This window comes from Oncorhynchus mykiss, chromosome 28, assembly GCF_057628025.1.
Source record: "Oncorhynchus mykiss isolate SJ-2025 chromosome 28, ASM5762802v1, whole genome shotgun sequence".
NCBI classification, from domain to species: Eukaryota; Metazoa; Chordata; class Actinopteri; order Salmoniformes; family Salmonidae; genus Oncorhynchus; species Oncorhynchus mykiss.
The window spans coordinates 32,253,585-32,266,324 of record NC_143049.1 but is presented as its reverse complement, the minus strand read 5'-3'; the positions used below and the strand labels follow the sequence as shown (position 1 = coordinate 32,266,324).

The window sequence follows — 12,740 nt, the reverse complement described above, 5'->3', positions numbered from 1 at the left end:
TAACATATAGTCAAGTTGAGATATGTGTGTGACTTTCTGTATTTCTCTTCAAAGATGATGGTATAAATTCCAGCACATGTTGGCACTTGCTTTCTGCTCCTAGTTACACATTACAAGAAAGCCAGGAAAGCCACAAATATCTGCTTGGCATGTGGAGATCTCTGTCCTTTTAAACCCTATAGCTATAATTCATAGTGTACATATATTTTATTCAACATTGCAATTTGCAAGTTGAATCATCAATAAAAAGCTGTTGTTTAGAAATTCATTACAGAGTAGTCGTCATACTCCAGCACGATAGGTGGCAGTTATCATTCATTTTGAGACCCTAGAAGCAGCTTCTTCGTTGACTACTGTCACAGTAGGAAAATGCTGCCCCCTGCAGGTAAAAATAGAAAATTGTGTTCTGTAGCTTATTTGTAGTATGATGACCGCTTGCTAGCTTTATAGGTAGCAGCAGTCACGTAAACGAGACAGTAATTTAACAAAACATATGAACGTTCGTTAGGTATTAATAGTGAAATACCTGAGGACGAGAATGAGTCGACGAAATAATCACTCTTTTTCTGATTATGGACCGCCGAATACATACAATGCTCATGGAAGGTAGGCTAGCCACTAACTTCATAGCCACTGTAGCCAGCAAGCTAGCTAGTTGCTAAGTTACATGATTTAGCTGTTTACTAGCTAGTAGTTGAGAGTTGTTAGTTAGCTAATCAAATAATGTATTGTGGTTGATTATAAACATACAGATCGTTTGCTGTTTGTTTTTTTTTGTTGAAAAGAGAAAGCATGTCAGAAAAATTATTCATGCGATAAATTAACGTTAGCTACTCAGTTAGCAATTATGTGTTGTGTTGAGTGGATCAGTCCTAATCTCTTCTTTATTCGAGTACAGCGTCACACCAACCCAGGGAAGTGCAGGTAGGTCTGCTTCCCTTTGGCCTAATATTTGCAATACCTGTCTGATAGGGATAGGAAACCCATTTCTTACATTCTGTTTATGTTTTTCATTTCAATGAACAAAGCTTATTTTATTCCACACAGGAACAACCCACCACACAAGACACTCGACCGTAAACCCAGGATCCTACAACTCTCAGCAAACAAGCAACTCAGAAAAGTAAGACATACAGTTTTGCTTTTGATTTATCCATTCTAAATGTATCAAGCAGAGGATTTCCCGCAAAATGTGATTTAGACTTGTTTGGAACATCGCTTAGCACGTTATGTGGCTATTTAAGACATGGCCTAGTCCTAGTCCAAGGTTTCCCCTAGTTTATATAGCCACAAAGTCAGATTCCACAGCCACAAAGTCAAAATGAGCTTTTTGGTCTAAATTTAAGGTTAGAGTTAGGCATAAGTTTAGCATTGTGGTTGGGTTAGGTTTAGGTTTAAAATCACATTTTAACAAGATAAATTGTAGAACTGGGCAGGGTTTATGAATTTGTGGCTATAGAAGCTAGCGATGCCCCAAGTGTAAGGCCTGTTTAAAAATGATACTATAGAAATGTGGACCTGGCTGAAATGCTCTTGTTTTTTTCTCCAGAGCCGAGCTCTACGACCCATATGATCCTAATCCTGGCTCATCATCAGACTCTGAAGTGGAGCCTTCCAAAGGCAGGGAAGACCATCGCAGACACAGAGTTAGTGGAGGGAGCAGCCGCCTGAGTAGTGGATATCAAGGCTCTGCTTCAGTAGCTGGGCATCGTGATGGCTTCAACTGGGATTTGTTATCCTCTCGGCCCAGTACCAGACATGAGCAGTCCAGCCATGATCACTCAGAACGGCCGTTGCCCACGACAGAAACCCCACTATTCCCCCTCAATGCATATTGGGAGCAGGGGGAAAATGGGAGAGAAATGTCCACAACCACAGTAGCTGGCAAAGAGGTAAGAGGTTCACCGCAGTCAGGTTACTATTTTGGTGGAAAAAGGTAGAAAGATGTTGCTGAGGCTTTCACTAGTGCAGCTTTGTAATGGTGATGTTTCTCTGTCTGCAGAGAAGAAATCCACCAGGGTTATCCCGGTCCCACTGGGATACCAACCCCATTCATGGCCAATCAGAATCTAGTGGAAGAGGTAGGATTGTAACTGTGTTGTTTTGCTAATGGTCTGGCAGAGTTGTAAAGGGATAGAGAAAGTGTGTGATTTGTTAAGTTCTGTTCCAGTCTCCTGGGGGGGGCGGGTTCTCTATTGTTACTCAAGCAAGGGGGAGGCCAATGACATCACAAAGTCATCATCAGACCAACTCATTGAATGTCCTACTTCTTGAAGTATTCAGTGTGTCCAAAAAAAATAAAAAAATCCTCAAATCACCGTAGGATGTCTTTAAATGTCAATTTTTAGGAGGGGACCTAAGCAAGCTACGCTCAGAGGTCACAAAGAAGAGAAGCAGAAGCCCAAATGAGGACATATCGAGGTAAAGAAATTATTGGAGGAACTTATCATGTTTTTTTGGAAGGACCTTACTAAAATGCACAATAATATTGACACCATTATATGTATATATATTTATATTCTGGTCGCTGACAGCCTTTTCTGATATTTAACATTTTTCTGGATTATGTGTATAATGTTTTAATACAATTTTTATTACTATGTATTACTGCGCTGCTGGAGCTAGAAACACAAGCATTTCGCTGCACCTGCGATAACATCTGCAAACGCGACCAATAAACTTTGATATGAGTTGACACAAATCCCCTTCTATTGTCTTTTCAGTGATTTTTTCACCTGTGACATGTGTAACTTGGATTTCCATAAAGCGAGCACCCTTGAGGTGCATCTGAAGTGCAATAGTCACTGGGAGACCCTGGAGCACATCCAAAATCAAAACAACTACGACGACACGGCAATCGCCTTTTTGCATGTACGTCAAGCAAATACATTCTCTCTCAGATGGAATTAAATGTAGGATTATCAATCTGTATGACAATTAAGGGAAATGTAATTCTCTTTACGTTTCAGGAGGCCATGTTAACCAAAGTCCGGCAAGGTGATAGACTGCAGATGAACAGACAAAGCCTTAGAGGTAGCTTAACGTGCAAAGCCTGGGGTCTCTCGCTAATGCTTCTGGCTAGTCACACATACTGTTCCCGACCAGATTCATTCCCGCGTCCATCCCTCCTACTATTCTCCCACTTGCCTGACTCCCCCTCTGTGTCCAACTGTAAAGGTGGCTAAATTTAAACTCACCAATGTTGAGGTATTGTTTCTTTCCTCAATAGAAATGGAACGTATTGATTCTAAATGTACTTGTATGCTTTGGACAACGTATCACTCACTACCTGGTGTCATTAAGCCTACACTTGTGATTTGACCTCTGTATCTCACCCCTATCATTTTCAGCATTGCAGGACAAGGATTACATGACAAAGTTAGATATTTTCCACTGTGCTCCTTGCCAAGTCTACGTCTCCGTACATCCATCGTCACTGCAGGATCACCTGAGCTCCAAAGACCACCTGAGGAACAAAATGGTGAGGCAGTCGTTGTGCTGCTTACAGCAGATCTCACACCTCATATCATGTGTTCCATTATTCACTGATTAGATATCTTACAAAAAGCAATGGTCATTGTAGTGTTGTTAGCTGAGATGCAACATGAAATTGGCCGATTGTGTTTGATTTAGAATTTTGTCTGTCAATTCAATTGTTTAAAGAAACAAACATCAAATCTGTTCTTTCACTGCAACAGACAAGTGGGTGTACTTACTATTTCATGTTTATGACTTCACTGTGTTTACCACTGAAGGAATTTAGAACCAAACAGTTGCGGGAAAGTGTGAACTTTGCGAAGGCCACCATGAAACGAATGAATACTGAGTATGCAAGCTTCTGTGAGGTAAATAATCTGAACAGGCATTTTCTATACATTACACTAATGCTATTTATCTATAGAATACCAAAGTTTCGTATTACTTTTTAAAGTGTGTTAATTCTAAAAACTGTAGACCAAAAAAACAAATTTCATTTGAATGAAAATGACAAATAATTGTTTGTATTTCAGGGCAAGGATCCTTTTGAGCATTCATCATGAGGGCCATGAAGAATAGACAAAACAGTTGATGTGAACTGCTCGCTACTGGCTGTGGACAGCCAACAACCACCAATCAAAATCAACTAGACAAAGACCAAATGGACATAGTCTGTGCCCTTAGTGTTGATGTTCAGTCGTATGTATCTCTAAACTAATACAGGATAATCTTAACTAATACAGAATAGCGTTTTTTCCTTGAGTGTGGAGCATCCATTAGCTAGATATCACATAGTTGAGAACTTGTAGTCATTTTGTGTTTGATGTAGACATTTTTCACGTAAGAACATTTTGGACCTTTTTATTTTTTCAGTTGGTAATTGATTTAATTTCAATAGATATTGAAGCACATTTTGCAATGTTTTTCCCACAATTATCTTTTTCCATTAGAACACCTGCTTTGATTCATTGAGATTTAAGGATAGAAATACTGTAATGTTTGGTTTCCTTGAAGAAATATGGTCTTTACAGGCTTTCCAACTTTGTAATTTCTTACAATCATTTAAAAATAATACCCAAACAATAAATGTTTTAAAGACAAATAATGAATTGTTGATGTGTGACTGATATTCACAAGAATATAAAACAGCCTTTTATAAACAGTTGACCCATTTTCAAATATTGTCAAGGTTACCATTGTGATATTAATCTGGTACAACAGTTAATCTACAGTTGGTATCTCAAATGGTTGGTTTGCATATACTATCACTTAAGGTTAAAATTGTGCAGTCTTGAAAAGGAACTATTTTCTGTTTCTTTAGAATAACAGTGCCATTTATCCTGTGAATACAGATTCCTTTTATTGAGTTGGAAGTTCATGAAGGAGTCTCAGTGGTCCAGATCAAGTAGCTGAGGGGTTCATCATATATTAAGGCGTTAGTCTCCCACACATGTACACTCCTGCGGTATCCCACTGTAGAATGTATTCACCAGATGACGTATCGTAAAATGACTGAACGAGTGTAGTTTCAGGTATGATATGAATTAGTGGATGAAAGCAAATCGGTCCATCCTTAAAACTAATGGTGGGACACTGCTAAAGAAAACACCACAGGTCAATCCAGTTGACTAAACTGTTTTTATTTTTTAGAACATCACAAAAATGGTTTCAGCATCATATCTGTATGATATACATTTAAACATAAATTATTTAAAAAGACAAACAGCAATTTTTTTTAAACAGTTAAAAAACATTAAATATAGGCAACAGTTATTCATGAAAGGCAGCAACAATAAGCGCTGTGACTGCATCATTGAGAACAAAAACTGACTGATAAACCCTATTCATTTAGGAGTTTGAGTTAATATGCAGATAACCGCAGTATGAAACCCCGCCACATCACCACCAAACTGGCATCCATGTTTTAAACCTTTTGTTCTGTGATTAACTTGCAAGCCACATTTACCCATATTGATAGGAAATCTACCTAAAGATTAGTTGACTATCACTTTATTTTCTTACCCAGAACCCCCTCCCTACAAACACAAATCGTAGCAATATGATCATGATTTCAATACATGTTAAAAATACAGAATTGTATTTGTCCCATTTTTGTTTTCATGTGTAGCATAAATGTAAATATCAACATACTGAGAAAAGGTGCTCCAAACTTGACCAAATGGACAGAGAATTTTAGGAATCTGAGGTAAGAGTTGTCTCTATTGGAAATGGGTTCCACACTAATCACTGCATAAACACAAAAAAACAGTCAGCCCACATGGAATCATATTCGTAACATGGGACATTTAAAATGTAACAATATCCAAAATGTTTCATGTGTTTTAAGATATTAGGTAGTCATACTCCTCTGAAATTGTGTGTTGTAATAGTGGCAAGCATTTTTCAATTATGACTATAAAATTGTGAAGGAACATCTAATGTACAAACACATACACGCACAGGACCAAAATAGTGATTTTTTTTTTTTTTTAACTAGGTCCCCTTGGCTTAGGAGGCAGTGTGAGTTGCCAGTGATGGGGTCTGTCTTTCAGTGGTGGTGAAGGAGGGGTCCTTGGGCAATGAGGTGACCTCCCTCATGCCTGCCCCTGTGTGGGGGACACTGGTATTCATAATGTGCCTTTGTAGATGCTTTATCCAGTCCTCCTGGACCGACAAGGGGCCCTGGAATACTAGGTCACAGAATCTGCAAAGAGGATGCAAGCACAGTAAGACCCCCAATCAGAAGTGGCCCTCAAAGACAATATAAGCTAAAACCCGTGTCTTAAATCTCTTTGAATGCAAATATTGTTGGTCAACTTGACATTCATTTGAAAGCGTCACTACAAATACATTGATTAGATCTTTGCCACAACTTAAATCTTAGTGTTTATTATCAGAAAAATGTCAATGAATAATACAATAATTTACACCAACAGCATAGACAGTGTGGTATGTGGTCAGAGTACCTGCAGGTTAGTCTATACATCTCCTCGGGTGCGTGTGGAGTAGTTGGGGATGTCTTCTTCTTGGAACCAGGCCTCGATCTCTGCCTCCTTTGTTTACAGTCATACGCTGAAACATTAAGAACAGGGCAAGCCAGAACAATAGGCTCAGGTAAGTTTGGTATTGACTGGTGACCATGTGTATACTGAAGCAGTGGGTCTGTGTGAGGCAGTGACATTGAGGAAATCATTGTGTTCACTTTACAGTAGTGAGGCTGTAAGCAGTGTGAAGTATTGATATTACTTTGTGAACATGTGCCATTGATGATGGGAAGGCACTTACTTGTTCCCTCCAACAAGGCAGTCCTCTTTCGTTTTGCGTATGCCCGCAAGTGATTGGACAGACTAACACCGCTGTGGAAGGTTGCATTGCAATGGACACACACCTTCCTGTTGAATTCACCTTTCTCTGTGAAACAATATTTACAAAAATCAATCACACTTTTGACCACTTCAGCCACGGTTTTGCATGCATACAGGCACACTCCATTTGGGATTCATAACCTTCATGCTAACATTTTGTCTTTGGTTAAAATCCCATCATAGCATACTTTAAATTGACCCTTGGTCTTACCTGATGTAGAGTTTGAGAGTGTTGAGTTTACTTGTGCTCCTCTACTGTGCTCTGTACTGGGGGGAACTGCCAGGGCGTTTCTTGCCGTTAGAGAGGAAGTCCTCAACTTTGAGTCCACCTGACACTTCCTCTTCTTCAGAATTCCTATCAAGGCACTCGAGAGTGAACCTTTCACCTCCAACTTAGTCTCTGCCTGTTTCTTATCCAATGTTTCCCCTGGTAGAGAATACATGGGCACCAGTGATTTGGCATTGTTGTAGAGGTTCTGGATGGGATTCCATTTAGGAGGTGTCAGATGATTAGATATGGCCTGCTTTGAGGGGATTCTGGAATGGGAGGGGATCCGTTTTTTGCCCAGAATCTGCAGAGCTCTCTGGAACTCTCTCTTGTCACGCATCAGCTCCCGGAGCAACAACATTGGGGATTTGGACTTAGTGGCGATGGTTTTGCCGAGCCGTTTCAGATGGCCCCGAACATGGTTGGACAGCCCAGTCTTATTATCAAAAGAGTCCCCACATAATGGACAGGAGTGCCCTCGGACCGGAGAGTCCTCGGACCCCAACTTGGGCGCTGAAATAATAGCAACACAGCAGAAATAATTAGTCAAAGCATTCTTTGTATGCCAAAGAAATTAGTTCCCCATCCCCACTCAAAATTAAAAACAAATGTTTGAGAACTTAGTGTACCCAATCCCGCCGACTACGCCAAAATGTGTCATGGCGAGGCTAGTACTACAGTAATAACTTCAAGGTGTGGTATTTCACACATGAGTGTGTTACATTAACACATCATGAACACATTAGCAACCTACAAATTATTTCAAATGTTGAATAATGTAAACTTCTCCAATCAAACCAGGTGTGTCATTTTTTTTCATACAATACTATATTTAGTTTCCTTCATTTACACCCCAACCGAGCACTACGTTCTACCACTTCTGGTCTTTTGGCCCTCTCACCCCTGCTCTCCACCCAAGCTCTTCTCTGTCCTGGCACACCAATGGTGGAACAGGCTTTTTCCTGAAGCTAGGTCAGCAGAGTCCCTGCCCATCTTCTGAAAACTTCTGAACACCTACCTCTTCAAAGTTAATAATCCCACAGCACCCCCCCCCCCCCCCCCCCAAAAAAAAGCCTTTTGTGAAGTAAACACTTGCACATTACTTTTTTCCCCCTTACTAGCTCTGACTTTGCTATAGCTAATTTGAGCGTCTGCTAAATGACTAATATGTAAATGTAGCTAATAAAAACCATATGCATCTCTATTTAGAGGAGGTTTCTGTGAAGCCACATGGTTGACCACTGGCTCATCTGTATAACAACATGAAGGTGACCAGTACTGTTGAACATTATACTGAAGGATCAGAATATAGCCATCCATGCAACAAAATATAATATAAGATAGAAAAAAAGGAAATTAGTACCTTTTTTCAGTCGTTGCATTGCTACCATCTTTCGACGGATGCGAGGCTTCCGATCTTGAGAAGCCACTTGCTCCCTTGATACCACATGGCGTGCATTGTAACTCAGTCCAACCCGATGAAGATGCCCTCTGACGTGATTGGATAATCCCACACCTGACTCAAACACTGCAGGACAGTAAGGGCAGGTCTTCCGCTCCCCACCACCTTCCGAATCAGGATCTAAAAAGGATTCACTTAGAGGTACTGAGTTAGGCGCAAGGGTCTCTCCAAAAATATGTGTTTCGATGCACTCTTCCTTGACAACAAGCTTCTGCTGAGACTGCCCGTCTTGACCTTTCTCAATCATGTCTTCAGAGGTTTCAAGGACTCCCCTCATAGACATTCTTCTGCTAAAGGAATTAACAATGTACGCTTTATCTTGCTTGATTTCACTTTTATCAAGAAGTTTAGTGTTGGCATCTGTGGCATAGTCACTATACTGGAACACATCCTTATCATCACGGTCTTCCTCTTCCATATCTTCCATCATATTTAGCATCTTTGGACTTTGCAAATTTTTGGGTAAAATGAAGCAAGAGTCCTGGTCAACAGTATTGCGATAAGGGGTGGACATTTTTCTTTTGGAGGGGTACTTTTTCAGAACGGGCTTTTCACAGACAGAATTTAATGTATTATTCTCCAACTTAGATGCCAATAAATATTTGTGGCTATTAGAGGAAGAATTTGGATTTTCTGAAATTCCTGACAATGTTCTTCCAAAATCATGATCATTGGTGTCCCCGTTTCTGTCCTCAATAAAAGAAAAACCTGTGGTGACATCAATTTTTTCATTCCTCTGCTTGTCACTTTGTCGAGACAGCAGATTATTTATTGACTTGTCAAGTTTTGACTCTGTGGGTTGAGACTTGAATCCCCTTTGTGCTCTGTGAACCATTTTATCCTTTTTGAAAAGATCGGAAATGTCATTTGAATCACAAGGGGAATCTGTTCTTTTTCTGAAAGCCTGTTTTTTTACAGAGAATTTGGATGTCAGCTCTGAAGTAAAGGAATCTACTACTGGGGATTTCCTAATGGGGAGGTGCTTCTCAGAGGGTGGTTGTGCATACTCCTTTCTTTCTCTACACTGCAAAGATTCATATTCTTCGTATGTCTGATTATGACGAATCGCAAGATGATTTTTGAATACGTTTTTGCTTGAGGTGCCATAAGAACAACAGTTACAGGAGTAAGAATGATGCGTTTCATCCTCTTCCTTTGACTTTAACACACTGGGTTTCTCCGGCGGCTCTTCCTGGTTTTTACAGAGACTGTGCTCTTTGTTCACGTGTCTCTCAAGTTCAAACACTGTCACAGCCATGTAGTTACACTTCTTACAGTCGTAGTACCGCTTGTCCTTCTCATGAGTCTTAGCATGTTGAATAAAAGTATTTGGACAATTTGTTCCAAAAGCACACTGGGGGCACTGTAGCCTTGCATCTGTGCCCTCATCCTTCAATTCATTCATGCCCTTGATCTCCTCCATGAGTCTCTCCCTTCTCTCCTGGTGTATGGTCATATGCCGAAGAAGGGCGTTGCGAAAGCGGAACGACTGTCCACACTCCCTGCATATAAAAGGCTTTGGCATGTTGATAGGACTGGGCGGATCTGTGTGAGTCCTCATGTGCCGGTGCAAATGGTTCTTCTCCTTGAAATTGATGTTGCACTTTGTGCAAGGAAAAAACAATGGCTCTTCCTCTGAACAAGGGTCTGTCTGCGGTTTCCCATTCAATGGCGTAAGCTTGTGAGCCACGCTTTGCTCATGTGGATTTCTTTCTGGCGCACTGAAAATCAGTTGCTTGATGGCATCTACAGTTCCATTGGGATACTGGGCTTTCTTCGCTGTCGGTGATTGAGGTTTGGAGCTTTTTCTTAATAATTGGACCTTGTTGATGGGAACAGGGTCTTCTTGATCCTCCTCATCAAATATGTCTTTTGTTGACTTGAGGCTCAAATCAGAGTAAAGTTCCTCTGAGGGATCAACCATGACCACCATGTCCATTTTGCGTTTCCTCCTCCTTTGGCTATTTGGGGGAGGATCTGCCTTTGGTGGCTCCTCCACAGGAGAATCATCATGGTTGTCCCATAGAAACTGCATGAATTCTCTCTGAGGGTCCCAGCTTAGGGGACCCTCATAATTATCCATTGAGTTTTCAGAAGATTCCACATCGAAACCCCATATCCCTGTAGTGTCAATGTCCTGCACATTCTTCAACTGAGTAATACTCTTTTCCTCCTCCTTTTCTGTTGACAAGCTGTTGAACTCATCTGATTCGAAGATCTGGTGTGAAGAAGGTCCATTCACAGACAACACATTTGTGTTTGAGAGAACATCAAGGACACTGCTATTTTCTCTCATTGGAGAAGTCTGAGGTCTGTCCAACATTTCCATAAACAAGGGCATCTGATTTCTCATTGGATCCTGAAGGAGATCTAAGGGGTCCATCATAGGATCTGCATCTTTTTCCTCTTCATCAATACCGGTCAGATCAGACATTTCAGTAGCTGAACCCTAGGAAAGAAAAGAAAACATCAGAAAGATGTTGCCTTTGCCCATCTATCATCTGAGCTGGCTACTCTTGCCAGATATGGTACCACTCCTTTAAGAACTCTCTACTACCACCAGTGGTGTCTGCTAATAGTTCACAACAATAACCAAAAAAGCAGTCCAACATTACTTCTGAGAGCTACTGCAAAATATGATCTCAACTGTATTTATGTAATGAGTAGAATTTGTGTAGTTAAAGATCACTTTGTCATTTGTTAACACTTACAACAGGGAAGAAATCTGATGTTATTTAGCCTAGTTGTAAAAAAAAACACAAAAAAACTTTGCAGTAATTTATTTACACTAACACTTTTAGATTAAATTTTAAATCTAAAAAAAATAAAACAAGGATCTTGATGGGTCACTTGCTGGTTAATTATGTTTAATTCCATTTGCTTTGAACCAAACAGAACAAAACGGGGGGGGGGGGGGGGAGATTTGTCCAATAGAAACCTGGTTTTGCTTTGTTTGGTTCTTAAATGGTAAACGGTTTCCGTAATGATTTCCCCCCAGGTGAGCACCCACCAGAATGTCTGTTTTCACATGTGTACAGAGAAAATACGGAGATGAAGCTACTATACTACTGAGATTCACCCCTCGGTCTCACTTCAATTTAGTATTTAAAATAACATACATAGGTAAAAACCCATGAGGATTTGAATCCCCACAACATTATATGAAAAAAATAAATGTAATAGAAAAGATGAGAATTTTCATCAACGTGACCAATGAGCGGGCTATGGGTATAACAATTTAAAGACAACTGTCAAGCATGCCATAAATGCATGCATGTCTGATCAGAATATGCTTTACAAAAAAATGTGAGTCGATCACCCCTTACTCAAGACCGATGGGTAACGTTATGACTATTGATGAGCAGTAGACAGACGGTCGTCACTAGCTGGCACAGCCACAAAGTCATAAACCCCGCCTATTTTTAAAATGTATCTTCTTAAAATCTGATTTTAAACCTAAAGTTAACCACACACTGCTAACCTTATGCCTAACCTGAAATTAAATTTGTGCCTAATCCTAACATTACATTTTGACCAAAAGCTAATTGTTGCATTTTTACGATATAGTCAATTTTGAGTTTGTGGCTGTGCCAGCTAGTGGAAACCGCAGTAGACAGTTCTGTATTCGATGGTAGCTACAAACTTTCTAGCTATGTGATGCAGCACTGCCCACCTATGCAAAAACAAATCGAAACGCAATCTTTGATTTCAAAAGCACAAACATAGCAAGCTAATTGTGGTCTTCCTCGAGCCCCCAAAAGCTCCAAAGGTGCTTTACTTCTCGTTAAATCATCCTGTTGTTGGATGCTTTGCAATAGCCTACTATAGTGCATACTGTTCCATACCAAAACCCCCACCAAGACCACACAAAAAAACGGATATGTTTCAACAATACCGAAAGATGACAATGTCGTAAGATAAGATGTTAAACGTTACCGAAGAACGATGCAAATGCAAACGATATGCACTTTAATCGTTGCATTGAATTATTGCTCACTTTCGTCTTCCAGCCATTCCACAGTCGCCATTTTCCTTGATGGTCTACGTAAGTTGAACCATTTTTGTGAGAGGGAACACAATAACAAAACAACTGCATTAATGCAAATGCACATTTTATTTGCTCAACATTTTTCCAGTTTAGGACAACTAACATATTATATAATTCACA

General features: G+C 40.1%; 2 protein-coding genes across 2 annotated transcripts; one reads left to right on the top strand and one right to left on the bottom strand.

Moving 5' to 3' along the window:
* The first annotated feature begins 336 nt into the window (after positions 1-336).
* Positions 337-4,579, top strand: LOC110508954 (uncharacterized). The gene is made up of 11 exons (XM_021589882.3): positions 337-606; positions 899-924; positions 1,048-1,123; positions 1,550-1,892; positions 2,003-2,081; positions 2,349-2,421; positions 2,724-2,871; positions 2,970-3,033; positions 3,351-3,481; positions 3,756-3,845; positions 4,011-4,579. The coding sequence occupies exons 1-11, from the start codon at positions 539-541 to the stop codon at positions 4,038-4,040; spliced, it is 1,128 nt and encodes a 375-aa protein (XP_021445557.2). The 5' UTR covers positions 337-538; the 3' UTR covers positions 4,041-4,579.
* Positions 4,580-5,101: 522 nt separating this feature from the next.
* Positions 5,102-12,630, bottom strand: LOC110508953 (zinc finger protein 644). The gene is made up of 6 exons (XM_036966570.2): positions 12,509-12,630; positions 8,474-11,021; positions 7,054-7,623; positions 6,763-6,888; positions 6,444-6,549; positions 5,102-6,181 (listed from the first exon to the last, which is right to left on the bottom strand). Exons 2-6 carry the CDS (start codon positions 11,004-11,006, stop codon positions 5,986-5,988), a joined length of 3,531 nt encoding a protein of 1,176 aa, XP_036822465.2. The 5' UTR covers positions 11,007-11,021; positions 12,509-12,630; the 3' UTR covers positions 5,102-5,985.
* Between the last annotated feature and the right edge of the window lie 110 nt (positions 12,631-12,740).

What these genes read in the sequence shown, in the direction of transcription:
- LOC110508954 (XM_021589882.3), top strand. Translation starts at nt 539, where the DNA reads ATGAGTCGACGAAATAATCACTCTTTTTCTGATTATGGACCGCCGAAT. An exon ending in ACCAACCCAGGGAAGTGCAG is followed by an intron (nt 925 to 1,047) that starts GTAGGTCTGCTT and finishes TATTCCACACAG; the next exon opens with GAACAACCCACCACACAAGA. An exon ending in CCAAATGAGGACATATCGAG is followed by an intron (nt 2,422 to 2,723) that starts GTAAAGAAATTA and finishes TTGTCTTTTCAG; the next exon opens with TGATTTTTTCACCTGTGACA.
- LOC110508953 (XM_036966570.2), bottom strand. Translation starts at nt 11,006, where the DNA reads ATGTCTGATCTGACCGGTATTGATGAAGAGGAAAAAGATGCAGATCCT. An exon ending in TGCCTTGTTGGAGGGAACAA is followed by an intron (nt 6,550 to 6,762) that starts GTAAGTGCCTTC and finishes TTAATGTTTCAG; the next exon opens with CGTATGACTGTAAACAAAGG. An exon ending in ATGTATAGACTAACCTGCAG is followed by an intron (nt 6,182 to 6,443) that starts GTACTCTGACCA and finishes TCCTCTTTGCAG; the next exon opens with ATTCTGTGACCTAGTATTCC.